Consider the following 20984-nt stretch of genomic DNA (forward strand, 5'->3'; position numbering starts at 1 on the left):
ATGACTATACTCCGTAGTGGTATAGCAGTGAATATACTACTACTGGGTATAGTCAGTCATAACTCCAGAGGTGGGATGATGGTGAATGGCAGGGGCTCCCCATCGCTTTTCTGACCAAACCAAATGACTATAGCCACCCCTCTTACTCTCCTCTAATAGATTATGCTAAAACAATTCCATCATTGTAATTTACCCCTCCTGAACAAATCAGCTGGGGAAAAAAAACAAAAACAAAACAACCCAGCACGTCCTTACCTTTCCAAGGTTCTGCCAGAAGTCAGAACTCTGCTCTTTCCCTCGCAGGCTGGGTGGGATATACCAGAAGCAAACATTGACATACTCAGGCTGCAAGAAAACGAGAAGTCTCTACTCATTAAGATGCCAACTTTCCCATCCTTAAAACTGATCTTTCAAATCAGAGGTACTTCAAAAGATCAGCCAAAAAATAAATAAAAGCAGCCAACAGACCCACTTCACACCCACCCCCTCCCTAAAAAAAGGGACAACGTCACTTCAGAATACAAGCTGTCACAAAAAAAAAGGGAGAAAGTGATGACTGCAGATGCTGGAGTGTCAGTCAAAACAGGTGGGACTGGAAAAGCGCAGGTCAGGCAGCATCCGAGAAGCAAGAGTTGATGTTTCAGGCATCAGCCCTTCATCAGGAATCACTCAAACGTCAACTCTCCTGCTCCTCAGATGCTGCCGGACCTGCTGTGCTTTCCCAGTGCCACACTGTTGGACTGTTACACTGAAAGCACTGGGAAAGCTGTTTGAAATAGAAGCTGTAGGGAAAGCTCACACTGAGCCAAGAAAAGCAGAGATAAAGGCAGGTGTAAGTAATGCCGGGGTTGACGAGACATTTGGGTGATGGAACGTAGACCAAATACGGCTCCACGATAGTGAACAGCTCAATGACTGGGAAGGAGCAGAATCTCTACGGGTGAGGAATGTGTAGCTGGGGCCACCAGTAAATAAAACCTTTGGTCATCCTGAAGGTTAGCAAGAAGAAACTACAGTTCAATGGAGGAGCAGTCTGATGCAGAATGTTGGAATCACACTGGACAGACATTAAAAGTGACCAAAACAAAGTGGCAGACATTAAGTGGCACCTAAATTTTGAAAAGAATCAGACTTACGATCTCAAAATGGACTGTAAAAGACCCTCCCTGACAATCCCAACACAAAAAGATGCCTTTATTTCTGCGGTCCTCCACATCACACCATGGTGACTACTTCCCATAGTTACCTTGGACCTCGTTCCTCCCCCACCAAACGCTCAGGAATCCTGCCAGTCTCCAACCCAACTAGGAGCACCCCACTCACCCTCCCACAGCAATAGCAGGTAAATCAGTCAGGGACCTAGAGGCAGTGCCATGGGAAGAGAGATGTGAAGTATTACTGAGCAGGAGAAGGCAGAGGAGTTTGATGAAATTGGGAGAAGCAGGGATTTTCATCCATTTCAATAATATAAAAAAAAAGGGGGGGATTATTCAATAACGTTCCATTTTACAACTATAATTATGGAGAGATGAAATCAGAGGCTGAAGTGTCAAGTATGGAAAAGGGGAAAAAACTTTTAAGTGTAGTTAAAGTGGCATTTTACCTCCATCAGTAGTCGAAAACATTCTCTTTTCTTCATCTCATTGACAAAATATCTGACAGAAAGAAAAATTCCATGACCGAATGATATTAAAACACAAAAGGAAACCTCAGAATTACATCTAAAAGCCAGCAAGTAAAACAGTGCGATGGAAGGGACAGGGGAAAGCAACAACCTCTCATATGCAGTGGTGAGAATTGTAGCCTCCTCATACTAATACATCCTCACAGGATATTGTGTATGGCATCCGTTATCATGGGTATACTGGTGGTCCAGAGATGTGCACTAATCATCTAGAGAGGAGTCTTCAATCTCCACTGTCAATTTGAAGTAAATTAAATAAATTTTGATTAAGAATAAAGATAGGACTATGTCAACTACAAAAAGCATTGAAATGTTCAAATGGGTTCACGTATGCCCTTGTGGGCAAGAATCCTTACACAATCTGGGCTCTGCAACTCCAGACCTACAAACACAATGCTATCAAGCCAAGTGACCAATACTCAAACCAACAAAGAACATTCCCAGAACAGCAACAGGGATTCTTGAGAAATGGGATGACAACCTTCTACAGCAACAGCATAGGTCTCCTCTCATGCTAAAACAGGATGCAACATGATCATACAGCAAACAGAACAGATAAAAAGCTCTTCAACCCTCACGCATGGTAGTAATTAAACAAAAGGCAATAGGTCTGCATGACCTTTCCTAATTTCAGCTGACTCCAACATAACTGCAACAGACAAGGATAAAGCATTTGCTTCAGGCAGAAGTACTGAATGACTAATCCACCTTGGTCCCCACCACCATAGTTTGCAGTTTTAAACCAATTCAATTCACTTCATAAAAGAAGAAATGGCTGAAGGTACTGAACAGTGAAAGGCTACAATACCTCAGCAGTCATGCTGAAAGGTTGAGTGCCAGAACTAGTCACACCCTCATCAAGCCATTCCAGTAGAGAGACACTACTGGCATCCACCCAGTAATGTGGAAAATTGTTCAAGTGCGCAATGTTGGAAAAAAGCAGTAATGAAGAGTTCCTCAACTTTAAGACCGCATATTTTATTTTCCTGCAGTTTTGATTATTGACCGAAATGAGAACGTAATAGTCTTAAAAATAGAGGATTGTTCAGGGGCTTTAAGTAACTTGACACTCACTATAAACATTGTTTACACTGCTGCTATTCAAGCAGTAGTTGAAGTGTAGTTTGCAGATGAGCTGGAGCCAAGGGCGGTGTAGGAATGAAGATCCAACCAGCAAACAAGTAGTGGATTGTTATCAATAACTGGTCAATGGTCCCCAAAGGCCTTCTACCTGCCAACAACTACATGATTGGATGGGTGAACAAGATAGCTTGTCTCTATCAAAAAGGTCCATAGACTCTGAAGCCATCTCTGCAGTAAAAAAAATACAGCAAGCCTGGAAACAAAGCCAATTTATTTTTCCTACAGTAGCTGCTGTGAACTAACTTCTAATTGATAAAAGTCAGATATTTGTAAGTGAGGAGCAAACAGAAGAAAGTACATAGAGAAAGGAAGCAGCATTGTGATTGAGCACAAGAATCATCTCACCCAATCCTGTGAACGGGACCCAGCTGAAGTGCTTTTATATATAGAGTCATAGAATTATACAGCACTGAAACAGACCCTTTAGTCCAACCAGTCCATGCCAAATTAAAATAGTCCCACCTGGCTACCCTCACCCATATCTCACCAAATCTTTCCTATTCATGGTGACGTGGTGCAATGAGCACACACACACACACACACAAAAACAGCAAAACTAAAGAACTCATCATTGACCTCAGAAAGAAAGAAGAACATGCCTCCACCTACATCAACAGAACGGAGGTTGAGGGAGTGGAGAGCGTCACGTTCCTAGGAGTGACAGTAACCGCAACCCATCCTGAACCTCCCATGTAGATGAGACAGTCAAGAAAGCACAACATCTCTTCCTCAGGTGTCTCAGGAAATTTGGTACATCTGTATGGACCCTCACCAACTTAAACAGATGCAATAGAGAAAGCATACTGTCCAAGTGCATTACAGCCTGGCACAGCAACTGCTCTGCCCAGGACTGTAAGAAACTACAGAAGGTTGGGTACACAGCCCAGACCATCACAGAAGCCAACCTCCCATCCATTGACTCCATTTACATAGCTCACTGCTGCAGAAAGGCTGCCAACGTCAAAGACCCCCCCCAAATCCTGGCAATGATCTCCTACAACCTCTTCAATCAGACAGAAGATACAGAAGCCTGAACACGTACCAGCAGGTTCAGAAACAGCTTCTTCCCAGCAGTTATCAGACTGATGAATGGACTCTCCAGCCTCAAAAAAATGCTGATCTTGCAAACTTTGATCTCGTCTAGCGCACACCCTGTGCAATGTAACCTGTATGCATCAAGTACATCCTTGCTTACTATGATCTGCCTGTACTTCTCACAAACAAAGCTGTTCACTGTACTTCAGTACATGTGACAATAAATCAAAGTATGTTTGGACATTGGAATTATACGCACATTCACCATTTCCTCAGGAAGTTCATTCCACACCCAGTCTTTCTACCTCAAACATAACACCAGTACCCACCCCCCATGCAAGAGGAGTTTAAGGGGGTTAGCATTTTCTATAGTAGAGTTACATGCTGTCAGTTTATAATTTTTATCTGTAGCTAGAATTGATTTTTGTAATAAATAGTAATTCTTGTCAAGTACACAAACTTGGTCTGTGCTATCAGGGTCTAAAAAAAAAGACAAAATTCCCCCATTTCTGTATTTTTCAAAAACTAACTTTTATGACAATTCTAAGAGTAACAGGGCTCGAGTTTTAGCATGCTACTCCAGTGAGGTGTAACAAATAGCACTTGCTCAGCAATAACCTGTTTACTGATGTGCAGTTTGGGTTCCACCAGGGTCACTCCGTTCCTGATCTTATTACATGCTCAAACTTGGGCAAAAAAAAACAAACAGCTGAATTCCAAAGACGAGAGGAGACAGTGACTGTCCTTGATATCAAGGTCAAATCATAAAATCAGAAGTGGGGATGCTTGTTTTATGTTCAGCACCATTTCACAACTTTAATACTAAAAGAAGTTCAAGTCCAAATGCAACAAGACCTAGACAGTATTCAGACCAACTGGTAAGTGGCAAGTCACATTCATGCCACACAGTTGTCAAGCAAAGACTATCTTCACACCAAAAAAAAGTTAATCTAAATCACTTCTTCTTCCCCTCCCCTTAGAATTCAATGGCATTTCCCACTAAACATTGAAACCCACTAACATTATCCTGGGATTATCATGGGTCAGAAACCCAATGAACTGTGAAACAAGTACAGGTCAGAGGCTATGAATACAAAGCCTGTCCCACCATCTACAAGGCACAAGTCAAGAGGGTGATGAAAGATTCCCCAATTGCCTGGATGGATGCAGCTCCAGCACAAGCAGCTTAACACCATCCCAGACAAAGCTTGCTGCTTGATTGGCACCACATCCACCACTAACATTCACTCCTTCATCCCTGATGCATAGCTGCAGCAGTCTGTACCATCCACAAGATGCACTGCAGCAACCAAGGGTCCTTCAACAGTACCTTATAAACCCACAACCTCTACCACCTAGAGCAATATAACAGCTCAAGCAAGAGAGGGCTGAGACGCCACGTTAAACCCCAACTACAAAAGCTCAAGCAGTTGAAAAGCAGCTTGAAATGAGGAGCTCAGAGTGTGGGAGAGGTGGAGTGACTGATTGAAGGAGAAGCAAGAGAGCACGTGGAAGTGGAGCATTGATTGTCCAAGCAAAACCAGTGGCGGCAGGGAGGAGCAGATGATCTACAGATGGGGACAACATTTCAGATTCATTAGGTCAAAAAGTCACGGAATAGAAGATAGAACAGTATAGCTCATGATATTGTGCCGAACATTATCTTGATCAAAGATCAACCTAACCTACACACTTCAACTTACTACCATTCATGTGGTTGTCCATCAGTTGTTTAAATGTCTGACTCTACCACCACTGCTGGCAGTACATTCCACACACCCACCACACTCTGCATAAAGAACCTACCTCTGACAACTCCCCTATACCTTCCTCCAATCACCTTAACATTATGACCCCTTGTGACAGTCATTTCTGCTCTGGGGAAAAGTCTCTGGCCAACTATTCTATGCCACTTATTACCTTGTACACCTCTATCAAGTTACCTCTCTTTCTCTCCAGTGTAAAAAGCCGAGCTCACTCAGCCTCTCTCCATTCAGGCAGCATTCTGGTGAATCTCTTCTGCACCCTCTCTAAAGCATCTACATCCTTCCTATAATGAGGCAACCAGAACTGAATGCAATATTCCAACTGTGGTCTAACCAGGGCTTTATAGAACTGCAGCATAACCTCACGGCTCTTAAACTCAATTCCCCTGCTAATGAAAGCCAACACACCAAATGCCTTCATAACAACCCCAAAATCCACCTGGGTGGCAACTTTCAGGGATCTATGGACATGGACCCAAAGATCCCTCTGTTCCTCCACACTGCCAAAAATCCTGCCTTTAATCCTGTATTCTGCATTCAAATTCAACTCTTAAAGTTAATATCTTCACACGTTTCCAGGTTGAACTCCATCGGCCACTTCTCAGCCCAGTTCTGCATCCTGTCAATGTCTCGTTGCAACCTACAACAGCCCTCCACACTATCCAACTCCACCAACCTTCATGTCATCAGCAAACTTACTAACCCACCCTTCCACTTCTTCAAAGTCATTTATATAAATAAATAAAAAAAATCACCAAGAAGAGGTCCCAGAACCGATCCCTGCGGAACACCATTGGTCACCGAGCTCCAGGCTGAATACTTTCCATCTACCACCACTCTCTGTCTTCTATGGGCCAGCCAAATTTCCCTGTATCTCATGTCCCTTTAATTTCTGAATGAGCCTACCGTGGGGAACCTTATCAAACACCTTGCTAAAATCCATATACACCACATCCATTGCTCTACCTTGATCAATGTGCCTTGTCACATCCTCAAAAGAATTCAATAAGGATTTTTAGGCAAGACCTGCCCCTGACAAAGCCATGCTGACTATGGTTTTCCAAATAATCACAAATCCGGTCTCTCAGGGTACTCTCCAATACTTTGTCCAACACGGACAAAAAATTGGCTGGTCTGTAATTCCCAGGATTATCCCTATTCCCTTTCTTGAACAAGGGAATAACATTTGCCCCCCTCCAAACATCTGGCACTACTCTAGTGGACAGTGAGGATGCAAAGATCATCACAGCAAGTTCTTCCCCGGCTTCCTGTAGTAACCTAGGGTGCATCCTGTCTGGCCCAGGAGATTTAGCTATCCTCGTGTTTTTCAAAATTTCCAGCACATCCTCTTTCTTAACATCAACCTATTCAAGCATCTGTTTGTTTCACGATGTCCTCACAAACATCAAGGTCCCTCTCAGTAGTGAAAACTGAGGCAAAGTATTTATTAAAGGACTTGCCCTACTTCCTCAGACTCCAGCGCAAGTTCCCTCCAACATCCCTGATCAGCCCTACCCTCACTCTGGCCATCCTTTTGTTCCTCACCTAAGTGTAGGATGCCTTTGGGTTTTCCTTAATCCTACCCACTAAAGCTTTTTCATGCCCCCTTCTAGCTTGCCTAAGTCCATTCTTCAGTTCCTTCCTGGTTACTTTGTAACCCTCTAGAGTCCTGTCTGAACCTTGCCTCTTCAATCTTAAGCAAGCTTCCTTCTTCCTCTTGATTAGATGTTCCACATCCCTTGTCACCAAAGTTTCTTCCAACCTGCCATCCCTCCCTTGCCTCAGTGGTAGCCATAACATGGAGAGGCCAGTGTTGGACTGGAGTGGAAAAAAGTTACAATCACAACACCAGGTTATGGTCCAACAGATGTATTTGGAAGCACTAGCTTTCAAGACGCTGCTCCTTCACAGCTACCAGATGAAGTAGCAACGCTCCGAAAGCTAGTGCTTCCAAATAAACTTGTTGATCTATAACCTGGTGAGATTTTTAAACTTTGCCTCAGTGAGGCAAACCTGTTCAGCACTATCAGCAGGTGCTTCCTAAACAACCTCCACAGTTCTATTGTGCATTTTCCTGAGAACATCTGTTCCAATTCAGGCACCCCAGTTCTTGCCTGTCATTGTATTGTCATTCCCCCTCCCCCAAATTAAGTACTTGCCCATACTGTCTGCTCCTATCCCTCTCTATGGATATAGTGACAGAGAGAAAGCAAATGTTATGCCAGTCTTTCCATCCAGTGATAGGGGGCTGTCATCATCCTCCACTGCAGTTAGTCAGGAATCTTTCACAAATGATCTTCAAACAAGAGAGGCACAACAATGAATAATCTCCAAAAAAAAAATAATACAGAATACTAAAAGAATGAAATACAACAGAAGGATATTAGCAATGCAGAGCAACAAGACAATCTTTCCTCAATGCTGCAGCCTGCTAAAGTCCTGACAAGTAGGAAACAGGCATTCCACTGTAGATTAAACTGTACATTGATATTAAAGGAAGGTACAGAAATAATTTATAAAGAACGGCCCCCAGGACGAGGGACTTCAGTTACAGAATTCAAGAGGTGATTTGATAGAGATGTTCAAAATGAGGAGTTCACAGAAACGGTTCCCACTGAGAGAAGTTACAAGAATTTCAGGACATTTGGGGGGACTGCTTCAAGAAATAGTGGTGACATGAGGAAGAACAACTTTGTTGTTACGCAGTGAAATGTAGAATGCACTGTCAAGAGTGTGGTAGAGGCAGATTCAGATTCAATCAAGGCTTTCAAAAAGCAATTAGATCATTGTATAAAAATAAAGTTGCAGGACAACAAGAAAAGGCAAGAGGGCAAGACTAGTCAAGTTCTTCTTGCTGAACGCTGGTCGACAAGAGATATGCCAATTGGCACTTTAGTGTGTTGTGAAAGAGCATGCTCATTCTTTCACAACCTTAGGATATTCCAAAAACAATCAAGTACATTTTGCTTTTTCATGGAACGCAAGCATTGTTGGTAAAGTTAGCATTGAATGATAAAGGATGATAACATTCATTTGGAAATTTGGATTTTAAAAAAAAAAGAGTAAACTAGAGTTTTGGTTACATTTCTTTAAAGGTACCATTTCAGAAAAAAAGGTCAAAGTCGTTTAGGACAGTGAACTACAGATATTACTTTTCGTGGACCTCAGTTTGCCAGCCATTAGAATTCAGGTAGCATGTATCCTCAGTATGAGGCTTCTCATACCATTCAGAAGTTCCAATCAGCACCCACAATCAAGAAGTTTTGCAATAGATATGTACTAGGTAACACAACCAAATGAGCTCTGACCAAAACTAAATGACAACTTATATTTATATAGCATTGTGGCACTGTAAAAGTTTATAGATCAGGAGGCAATTCAGTCCACTGTATCCATGCTGGTTGAGGAGCTGTCCAGCTATCACATCTGCCAGCTCTTGGTCTGAACCCACCTGAGGTGGTGATGGTATCTCAAGGACATAACCAAATCTTGTCGTTAAAAGGATTAAGGGTTTCTGACTCTACCATCTTTTTAGGCAGAGTGTGCCAGATACCCCTCCAACCACCCCACATTGTAACAGTTAAATATAATAAAAATGCCCAAGTCTCTTCATAATTAGCACCAAGCCATGTTTGACGCTGGAAATTAGGACTGGTGATCAGAAGCTCATTCAAACAGCAAGATCGGTCTTAGGGGATAGCTTCAGGCCTTGGCATCTGAAGGCACAACCACCAATGGCAGAGAACAGAAATCAGATGTTCAAAAGATCAAAATTGGAGGAACGCAGATATCACAGAATTAAAACTGCAGGAGGAAATTATTAGAGATAGGGAAGCAAGAGACCATGGAGGGATTTGAACAGTCAAGTTTGGAGGTCTACAAACATACCAATGCGGAGGGGTAGACCATGTGGCCCTTCAAGCCTGCTCCTCTAGTCAATAAGATAATGGCTAATTGGATTACTTTATGTTCCCTGCCCACGACAACCTTCCATTCCCTTAAGATCAAGGGATCGACCTACTGATGCCTGAAAAAATTATTCAAGGACCCTGCTTCCAGTCTTTTGTGAAAGACTGTTCCAAAGACAAAAACCCTCAGAAAAATTGTGATCTTAAGTGTGTGACCCCCAAGTTGTCGATGCAAGATCATAGTCCTAATACAAACCTAGTGCAGGCAAAGGCACGGTCAACTCTTTCCTCCAGCCCTCGAGTACCAATGGCTTTCCACATCAGCCACAGCTTGAGGCAATCCACTTTCCGGCCACACTGCAGAGACTTGTCACCTGTATCATAACAGACGTTGTAGAACTTGTCTTGCTGGAAAAGGTAGCTGGCATTGGCTGCATGACAAGATTTCAGGAGGTCCTAGAAAAAGAGAGACAGAATTCACAACAAATTGGGCAAGAAAGGTTACAGCCACAGCATACAGTCCTCTTACACAAATAAAAGCCATGATTGACGTGTTGGTGTTGGACTGGGGTGGACAAAGTTAAAAGTCACAACACCAGGTTATAGTCCAACAGGTTTATTTGGAAGCACTGGCTTTCAGAGCGCCGCTCCTTCATCAGGGGGTTGTCTGACACCTGTGTTCCTCCAATTTTGATCTTTTGAACAGCTCATTTCAGTTTTGTCTGCAATTGGTGCTTGCGCCTTCAGATGCCAATGTCTGATAAAAGGAGTGGCACTCAAAGCTAATGCTTCCAAATAAACCTGTTGGACTAGACCCGGTGTTGTGAGAAATAAAAGCATTAAGGTTATTCACCAATTAGTTAAGTAGTTACTTATTTTTCCTTCAAAAATTCCCTCAACCAAATTAGCAAACAGCTCTGACACTGCCCACTGGCACTGCTCCCACATTTTGAGCAGCAGCAGCATTCTACACAACCAAAAACAGAACCATTACAGGGGAAATAAAAGCTTAAAATACACCTCCACATGAGGACGACCAGGGCTCAACTGGAGCTCAGTCAAAGCCAGAGTCAGATCTACAGCATGGAAACAGACCCTTCAGTCCAACCCGTCCATGCCAATCAGATATCCCAACCCAATCTAGTCCCACCTGACAGCACCCAGTCCATATCCCTCCCAACCCTTTCTATTCATATACCCATCCAAGTGCCTTTTAAATGTTGCAATTTTACCAGCCTCCACTGGCAGCTCATTCCATACACGGACCACCCTCTGAAAAAGTTGCCCCTCAGGTCTCTTTTATATCTTTCCCCTCTCACCCTAAACCAATGCCCTCTAGTTCTGGACTCCCCCACCCCAGGGAAAAGACTTTTCCTATTTATCCTATCCTTGCCCCTCATGATTTTGTAAACCCCTTTCCAGGTCACCCCTCAGCCTCCGATGCTCCATGGATAACAGCCCCAGCCTATTCAGCCTCTCTCTATAGCTCAAATCCTCCAACCCTGGCAACATCCTCGTAAACCTTTTCTGAACACTTTCAAGTTTCACAACATCTTTCTGATAAGGAAAGAAACAAGAATTGCACGCAATATTCCAAAAGTGGCCGAACCGATGTCCTGTACAGCCGCAACATGACCTCCCAACTCCTGTTCTCAATACTCTGACCAATAAAGGAAAGCTTACCAAACACCTTCTTCACTATCCTATCCACCTGTGACTCCACTTTCAAGGAGCGATGAACCTGCACTCCAAGGTCTCTGTTCAGCAACACTCCCTAGGACCTTACCATTAAGTGTATAAGTCCTGCTAAGATTTGCTTTCCCAAAATGCAGCACCTCGCATTTATCCAAATTAAACTCCATCTGCCACTTCTCAGCCCATTGGCCCACCTGATCAAAATCCTGTTGTAATCGGAGATAATCTTCTTTGCTGTCCACTACATCTCCAATTTTGGTGTCATCGGCATACTTAATAACTATACCTCTTATGCTCACACCCAAATCATTTTTTTATATATAAAAGTGACAAAAAAAACGGAGCGGACCCAGCATCGATCCTTGTGGCACTCCACTCATCACAGGCCTCCAGTCAGAAATACAACCCTCCACCACCACCCTGTTTTCTACCTTGGAGCCAATTCTCGGAATGGCAAGTGACCAAATGAAGCAACCTGTACAGAGACCCATGCAAAACCGTCTGGGAGCCATTAAAAAGCTACAAAAATCAAACAGAGGTGAGACAGGAAGGTTATTGAGAGAAAGAAAGCGTAAAGCAAGCACAAAAAGGCAGGCTCTGGAGATACTGGGTGAATGATAACCATTTTAAAAAAAGAAAAGAGCTTTACTCCGTATCTAACTCCATGCTGTGCCTACCCTGGGAGTGAAGAGGTAACTTTAACTTCTGCAGTACCCAGCATTTAATGTGGCAGCACAATGGGTTTGAAAATAATTTCCCATTGCAGAGTCTCAATTTAGTGCAACACTATTGCAATAATCACATTGGATGATTAGCCTTTAAACAAAAAAAAAAAATAGATTTGAGAAAGACCTCAGGAGATTGGCTATTAACATTATTTTTCCAGAGGATGTAACTGATAATTGCTCGCTCCCCTTTTATTTAGCCTGTCATATACTTGGATTTCCAAAATCATTTGGTAAGGTGGTAAAACAACAAAAGACTGATACACAAGCTAAAGGCACAGGATAGAGAATTGATTAACAAATAGGAAGCAGAGAGTAAGGATAAAGGTGAGGTATTTTGAACTTGGCAGACTGTGACTAGTAGAATCTTACCAGGGTCCGTGCTGGAGCTTCAATTAATTGCAATCAAAATAAAGTGACCTATAAAGAAGGGTCAGAGAGTAATGTATCTAGATTTGCCAATAGAAAGCGAGATAAGAAGGCGAACAGAGGGGAGGAAAAAGAGACACAGGCAGGTTAAATGAGCGAGCTACAAGGTGGTGGCTGGAGGATATGACAACTTGAGTTTTGTATAGCACCTTTCATAACCTCAGGAGATCCTGAAGTGCTTTAGAGTTTGAAGTGTCAACATCATTGTAATGAGAGAAATGTAACAAAGCTAATTTCCACGCAGCAAACTCCCAAAGCGTGATAATCACAAGGTACTTGAGACACAGTGGATAACCACCTAAATGAGGGCTATACTGAAACCACAGCCAGTGACAGGTACAATGTGGAAGGTGTACTGCAATTAAAAGCCAGCGATGGTTTTCGGAATGTGCATAACCGCAAATCCCTGAAGGCATGGGACAGGCTCAACATTGCACCATCCACTGCTCGAAAAGGGAGGCCAAGTGTCAACAGTACCATTAGGAGCTGGGGTGTGTCATGGAACAACCCTTTGTGCTAGGATAACTAAATTTCCACTCACAGTGTTGTCTTTGAGCAGAAAGGCAGAACACTGAAGCCCTGCCAATAGCATTTTGTGGGGGTTCCAGGCAACAGAATCAGCCCTAAACGGGGGAGAAAAGTGAGAAGTTGATTAACGTCAACATATTCAGGGTGCTCTTAGTTTGTCCCATTAAAACAGATGTTGGAAATACACTAAACAACAACCAACATGATAAAAGGGGAATGGTGCAAGGATGGGGTTGGATCAATCCCCAGCCTGGTGGAACAAGCCCTATCCAAACCAACATTCCCCCTCAGGCAACCTCCAAGTAATGACTTACCTGCTAAATTTTCAGGTTTTATTTCAGAATCACCACCATTCACAGGCTTTTTAAAAAAAAATTCCAGTATTTTGCTCACTTACCCTTATTTTCACACAACACAACATTTTGTAGCCAAGGTAGCAGACAGTAATGTAGGTCAGGCCTCTCAGACAGAGAAAGCACCCTTGCTCCCAATGACTACAGATCACAAACCTGGACCAGACCACAGGCAGCAAGAGACATAGATCTCAAAGTGGAACTCAGGAATGATTCTCTATTTGGCACAACTGGTCAAATGTCATTTTGAAGGCACAGGAGTCACATCCTCATGATTTCAATGCAGGCACATTGTGAGGATGGACAGCCAAACAGCAGATCAAATTAAACAGCTTGATCATTCAGTTTTTCATAACAGGTCAGGGTTTCCCCCTCAACACCATCCAGGGCCCCAAACAGTCCTTCCAGGTAAGACAGAGGTTCACCTGCCTCTCTTCCAACCTAGTTTATTGCATCAGGTACTCCCAATGTAGTCTTCTCTACAAATCAGTGAGACCAAATGTAGACTCAGGGCATGTTTCACCAAGCATCTCAACCAGGCCCACAAGGGCCGACCTGACCTCCCAGTCACTGCCCATTTTAATTTGCCTTCCCACTCTTTCCAAGATGACCATCCTGGGCTTCCTCCGTTGCCACAATGAATCAGACCACAAATTTGGAGGAACACTGCCTCGTCTTCCACCTGGGCAGCCTACAACTTGGAGGACTCAACATGGAGTGCTCCAATTTCAAATACCCTCCCTTCCCAACTTCCGACACCTTTTCCAGCCCCTCCCCCTCCCTTCCATACCTCTGACTTACCCTTCCAGCTACCAACTGGATTCATTCCTCCCATCCACCAACCAGGTCATACCCTCTACTTCTGTTCACCTATCCCTACCTCACCATTTCACAGCACCACCTCCCACGCCCCCCCAAAAACAGTCCTCAAGGGTCACACCCAAAACATTGACTTCTCCACCTCCTGATGCTGTCTGTCTTGCTGTGTTCTTCCAGCCTCCAGCTGGTCCAGCATTCAAGAATCTGCAAAGTCCTAACCACACTTCACTTCCAAATCCAGGCAATTATGCAAAAAAAAAACTGAACGTTTAAAAAAGTCACTATGTATCCAAGCCATTGGATATCTTTTCACCACAGTCTCAAGGGATAGGAGCATAAAATAAATGGCATGCCTAACATCTGTTTAAAAAGTAAACAAACAGTATTTTAGCCATTTGTGTACAACTCCTATGGTAATAAACACTAATTATCACTGTGACCATCACAAATCATTTGCTCATCAGAAAGCAATGCAGTCTTAAAAATGCTTAAAGATCAAACAGTACAAGAACATGACCTCTCATTGAGCAGTTGGCCCTACCCACAAACTGCTGGTAACAGCCAGAGATGAAAAACATGCTCTTAAGTGAAAAGACTACAACAAAAATCAAATCTTGGACATAAGAATGCCCATTAATGTGCTGGCATCTTTTAATAAACGTACTCTTTAGAAAACAGAAACAGTGTAGAAAGTACAGAATTACAGTTCACACCTCTCAATTCCAGTCAGCAAATCCCGATGTTTCCTGGAGACGAGGGCACTTCCACCCCAGGCTGCCTATTAAGATGGGGAGAGAGAGAGAGGGGGAAAGAGAGTGAGAAACAGCAAAAGGCAAGAGCACTATATTCACACTCTGGGCAGCTGGACAAGGGATAGTTTCAAACCACATCTTCCAAGGTAACCAGTGACACAATTAAGAATAAAACAAAGAACTGCAGATGCTGCAAGTCTGAAACAAAAAGAAAATGATGGAGAACTCAACAGGTCTGGCAGCATCTGCAGAGAGAAGAACACAGGTAACGTCAAGTCCAGTGACCCTTTGTCAGAGTTAAGGTATTGCACACACTCCTGCCTATGTCGAAGGATGTCAAATCTCTGACAACAATTTGTTTTCATTTCAGATTTCCAACATCCACTGTGCTTTGTTTTATTGTGGTGACGATAGTGTCTCAAATAAACATAGTCAAAAAGTGTGTGCTAGAAAAGCACAGCCTGTCAGGCAGCATCTGAGGAGCACGAGAGTCAACATTTCAGGTATAAGCCCTTCATCAGCTCTTCTCCTGCTCCTCGGATGCTGCCTGACCAGCTGTGCTTTTCTAGCACCACACTCTCGACTGATCTCCAGTCCTCATTTTCTCCTACGATGTGACGATCAGGCTGTTGCTTGACTAGAGTCAGAGATGTACAGCAGGGAAATAGACCCTTCGGTCCAACTCATCCATGCCGACCAGATACTACTCAGTAGTAACACCTCCTTCACTTTCCTGGGACATTTTCAAGGAGCTATGAATCTGCAGTCCAATGTCTCTTTGTTCAGCAACACTCCCTAGGACCTTACCATTAAGTGTATAAGTCCTGCTAAGATTTGCTTTCCCAAAATGCAGCACCTCGCATTTATCAGAATTAAACTCCAAATGCCACTCCTCAGCCCATTGGCCCATCTGATCAGGATCCTGTTGTAGTGCGAGGTAACCTTCTTCACTGTCCACTACACCTCCAATTTTGGTGTCATCTGCAAAATTACTAACTGTACCTCTTATGCTCACATCCAAATCATTTTGGATAAAATGACAAAAAGTAGTGAACACTGCACCACTGTGTCACGCCACTGGTCACAGGCCTCCACCACCACTCTTGGTCTTCTACCTTTGAGCCTGTTCTGTATCTAAATGGCTAGTTCTCCCTGTATTCAGTGAGATCTAATCTAGCTAACCAGTCTCCCACGGGGACCCTTGTCAAACACCTTACTGAAGTCTACAGAGATCACGTCTAATGCTCTGCCCTCATTAATCTCAGTTTCTTTGAAGTAGGAACAATCAAGTTTGAGAGACATGATTTCCCACGCACAAAGCCATTTTGACGATCCCTAATCAGTCCTTGCCTTTCCAAATACATGTACATCCTGTCCCTCTGGATTCCCTCCAACAACTTGCCCACCACCGACATCAGGCTCACTGGTCTATAGTTCCTTGACTTGTCCTTACCACCTTTCTTTCGCAAACAGTGGCACCATGTTAGCCAACCTCCAGTCTTCCGGCACCTTATCTGTGACTAGCGATGACACAAAGTTTTAGACAGTTCTCCCAGTGATGCACTAGCCTCCAAATGTTAGTAAAAAGCACTTTACAAGGTCAACAGGACTAGTTTGCTTGGAACTAAATCCTGAGACAGCACTTTCAGACTCACAGTAACCACCATGTTAAAAAGGAAAAAGGGCAACAGATAGATAGGAACACTGCCATCTGCAAGCTCCCCTCCAAGTCACTCACCATCCTGATTGAAATATCCTTCACTGTTGCTGGGTCAAGATCCTGGTATTGCCTCCTGAAAGGTATTGTGGGTCCAGCTACAAGACATGGACTGTAGTGGCTCAAGGCAGCATCACATCACCCTCTCAAAGGCAGCTAAGGAATTAAACACTGGCGCAGCAAGCCACACCAGCATCCAATGAACCACTGTTGGCTCCCAGTCACTCAGTCAACATTCTGAGACTCCCTCCCAACCAGTATAGTGGGCATATCTGAAGACAGCTCAGCACAACCTTCTGAACAGCAATGAGAGATGGGCCCAGCCAATGGCACTGACATCCTCCCAGAGTTTTAAATATTCAAATCCAAACAAATAGAGCCTTTGGTTCAAGCTGTTGCTTATACCTCTTGACAGAGCAGACAGACCAAAACTGGAGCTGTTGGGTTAGGTGTAAGTATGGAGAGTACCTGCACTTCAACTCAAGGCTGCAGAACAGATTGTTTAAAGTATTCCTTTATTCACCAAGTAGTGCTGATCAATGCAAGATTAAGGATTATGAAAGCAGTAAAAAAAATAATAAAGCAGGTAATAAACAACACAAGTTGCAATTCCATATGAAATGGCGTACTGCAGTTTCAGAGTACTGCTAGTTTCTATGCTATGAGTAAACCTTTTTATGAAATAGACAGAAATAAAATTTAAACTTGGATCATAAGGAGGAAGGTTCCTGTGGCAGAGTGGTCGTTCAACTTCTGGACTAGAAGGCCTGGGTTGAAAGACTCCTCATGTCAAAATGAGACATCTCAATAGGTTGATCAGAAATATTTTGAGCATACAGCTACAATTATTTTTGGAGAAAAAAAAACAAACCAGTGGATCTTCAGTCTATCCATATAGCATTCCTCAACCAGTCCACCCCAGACTAAAGCAGAAGTTTCTTCAGAATATTTGCAAAGAAGTTTCTCAATGTTAGGTAAGTATTAATGGCATCAGAGGATGACAACTGGAGAGAAATATAGCAAAGAGTCTTCAAGTTACATGGATGATTTGATCACAACCTCCATATTCTGTTCAAAAGATGCAGCTGAAGTAGTAAGCGTATACAAAGTCAATAGAGAGATCAACAAGTGTGAAGTCTTTAGAGCTTTAGAACATTTTAAGCCTTGCATTAGCAAAAAGACTTCACAGAGGCAGTTGCAGTGGATCTAAAAGTATGGACAAAGAAATATTTGCTTGAGTTATGGGAACAGGGGAGTAAAAAAGGAGAAGAAAATCATTGCAGTAGCCTCACAAGAGCTTAAGTAGAAGTGCCAGCCAAACATTTTTTGGGTCGGGGAAGAGGTTTGCATTTATTGCTTTCATTCTCGCAATAGACAAAAATCAGCCAGTTAAACCTTTAAATGTCTGCCACATCCCACAGCTACTGCACCCTATTGCAACACTGAATGGCCAAGAATGCATGGCCACTACTTGTACCCAATGCTCCTTAGATGTCAAGTCAATAATACATTATCCTGGCATCTACTTGTCCCCCTTACTTAGGCAGAGGCTTTATTTTCCCATTACTTCCAACTGAAAAATCCACAAATTGATTTTGCTGGCAACATCTATGGAGCAAAACCCACAAACTCCCCTCACCCAGGAGATGCGGTCGGAGACCCCTGACAAAAGGCACAACTGGTCAATATCAGGCTGATCAGACAGGGAACATGGCTGTTCAAAATTCACTCAAATACCAGAGATATTGAATGATCATCCAGCTATAATCAATGGATTCATCATCCAACTTACATCAACATGAAGCCAGATTCCATAATTTTCACAGATATCAGCAATTTCCGGCAGGGGATCAAACGCTCCAAAGACAGTTGTTCCAGCTGTAGCACTCACAAGGAATGGAACTGCTCCCTAAAACCAGAAAGAGTATTGGGTGAGTTGCCTTAGAGTAGCAGTGGCTTGTCAAACACAGGGGTCCCTGCAACTGTAGCGTGTCCCACTAACGTGGCTGGGTGAATTTCATAATACCAGAGAAACAGCTGGACATAAAAACTGCCCACCCACAGAGTGCAAGTCATGTTTCAGTGGTCGCTATACAAGCCCTACTAATCATTGATGTCAGCGCCTCACCGACAGACTCCGCACTCCAATCATCTGTGGTAAACTCCCACTGGACATCAGAAAACATGGATTAACAGAAAGAATAAAAATGCCACTGAAGAGGAAATTTGTTCAATTGTAACTGTTATGACACAGGGTAAACTCTCCTGCTTAATTTAAACCAGCAACAAGATTTTTCTCATACAATAACCTGTGAAAATTTTTACTTCTTTGTCTCTTGAATTAACAAGTTTCTGAATGTATAAACAGAGAATAATTAACTAATGTTTACAACTCCTTCCTCTCACCTATCTTTTACCTTCCCCCTTCTACAATACTAGCCCGATAAAACCCCTGATTAAAGATTTACAAAACAAAAACGTTTCTTCTCAAAACCAGGCAGCTTTCAGTTTTCTCTGTATTCCTGTCTTTTCTTCTTCTTGGGGATTCTCCTTCACAGGTTACTGATCAATAAAAAGGTACTTTTAAGAGAGCTATTTTTCTGGACAGTGTGCAGATGTCATTGGCTTGGCAGTTCTCCTCCCAACTGTTCAATTTTCCCTAGTCTTATACCCCCCCCCCCCAAAGCATCAGATTGGTGTCATTGGCTTTTAAAAGATGGCCAATACACCAAATCCAAACTGAATTAGAGTTAGTGTTTGTTTTGGGGTATATTTAAACTGATTGGCCTAATTCAAATCTGTTTTGGTCTCCAGGCAACTAGCTACCCCAGTAGCTGAACCACATGTTTCCATTCTATCTTATTGAGAACACTTTGTGCTGTCACTGCTAGCTTTTACTCTTAAAACTGCAGTACACCCACATCTTCATAAGATTACAGAAGGAGGAGAACTCTGCAACTCAGGGTCCCACATAATCATGTCCCCTAGTCTGTGCTGATCTTAAAAGGAGTCATAGGGTTATCACTACTGGCTTCAATGCTCATGGGTGGGACAGAATTCCCACTACATTCACCCAATGAGATGAACTAATTGGGCAAGACATGTGGAACCCAGATGTCAGGAAACAGGGGAAAATGGGGCAGGGAGAAATCAGACACCAAAACAAAAACTAGCATTGCCCATTTAAAGCAAGCGGTACATACCTTGGACTTGGCTGCAGAAATCTGCTTTTCCAGTTCTTCTGGAATCATCTTGCCCCTATTCAAATGTTAACACATGAAAAAACATTTTTAAAGAATGGTACAGACCTCCCACACCAATAAGCCTAGCGGGTAACAGTGAGCCAGCATTAACAGGGACACAGTCTCCCAATCATCTCTACCAGAGTCCAATTTCCAACCAACCAGCCTCTCTTCTCAAACAGTATAAAGATGTTCTTCTGTCACCTTGGCATTGTCACAAGTGTCTTGACACATGCAAGACAGAAAAAAAGTGGATTTATTCCAAGCAATACTCTAGTTTGGTACTACCAAATGACAATACTAAAAGTACTGGAGTAAACATTGCATAACACGCCATTTCCTCAAATGAAACAGTTAGAGATACAAGACAAGACTCCGTAGATAGCACACATGCCTTCACAAGTCATTGTGTTTAAGAACCATTTTGGAATCTGGAGCACACAATCTATGCTGTTATTCTGGTGCATTGTTGTCAGATTCAATCGTTCACATGGGACATGAAGCCAAGGTCCCATTCTACCCTCAAAAAAAGGGGAATGGAGGACGAATAACTGCATTTAGACAAGGACCAGATAATGCATACGTGCCGATGGAGGGATGAACATTGTGCGCAATGTCATGGGAGGCCTCCCTTGCTCAAAACAGTAATCTTCTACATAAACCAGCAAGAGATGGAGGCTGCAACTTCATTGTAGATCTGAAAGATGGCACCTCTGGAAATATGACACTCCCTCACTGATTTGCAGATTTTGATGCTTAAGCCCTTGCAAGTGAACAAGCTCCCTCCCCACCTCACACACACACACTTAGTATTTATTGCCTGCGCCCAAAAGCCTTTGAACAGAATGGCTTGTTAGAACATGTCGGAGGGAAGTTAACAGTCAACCACATTGCTGTAGGACTGGAATCACATGTAGGCCAGACCAGGTAAGGATGGCAGATTTCCTTCCCAAAAGGACATGAGCTGAGTTTTTACAATACTTGGTGATAGTTGGTGACAACTATCAGAGTAGCCTTTAATTATAGAAATTTAAAATTCATTAGCAGTCATGATGGTACTTGAAGAGCCTCTGGATTACTAGACCAGTGATATTACCATCACATAACTATCTGTCTCTCACTTTCCCATTGAACTTTTCTTCATGAGATCACTTGAAAAAGGAATAGGTCATATCTGTAGGAGCATAG

The 20984-nt window shown here is 43.0% G+C and overlaps 1 protein-coding gene across 5 annotated transcripts in view; it reads right to left on the reverse strand.

Moving 5' to 3' along the window:
* csad (cysteine sulfinic acid decarboxylase) overlaps positions 1-20984 on the reverse strand; it is a 56603-nt gene that overhangs the window by 4707 nt on the left and 30912 nt on the right. For 4 of the 5 annotated variants that reach the window (XM_072567063.1, XM_072567064.1, XM_072567062.1 and 1 more), the window contains 7 exons: positions 19758-19812; positions 18347-18463; positions 14799-14863; positions 12927-13008; positions 9793-9992; positions 1604-1655; positions 256-345 (listed from right to left, as the gene is read on the reverse strand). In XM_072567063.1, coding sequence (XP_072423164.1) covers positions 256-345; positions 1604-1655; positions 9793-9992; positions 12927-13008; positions 14799-14863; positions 18347-18463; positions 19758-19812 — 661 coding nt within the window. The remainder of the gene's footprint in view (positions 1-255; positions 346-1603; positions 1656-9792; positions 9993-12926; positions 13009-14798; positions 14864-18346; positions 18464-19757; positions 19813-20984) is intronic. The other variant, XM_072567065.1, reaches the window with a different exon arrangement.

This window comes from Chiloscyllium punctatum, chromosome X (genome assembly GCF_047496795.1).
Source record: "Chiloscyllium punctatum isolate Juve2018m chromosome X, sChiPun1.3, whole genome shotgun sequence".
Lineage (NCBI taxonomy): Eukaryota > Metazoa > Chordata > Chondrichthyes > Orectolobiformes > Hemiscylliidae > Chiloscyllium > Chiloscyllium punctatum.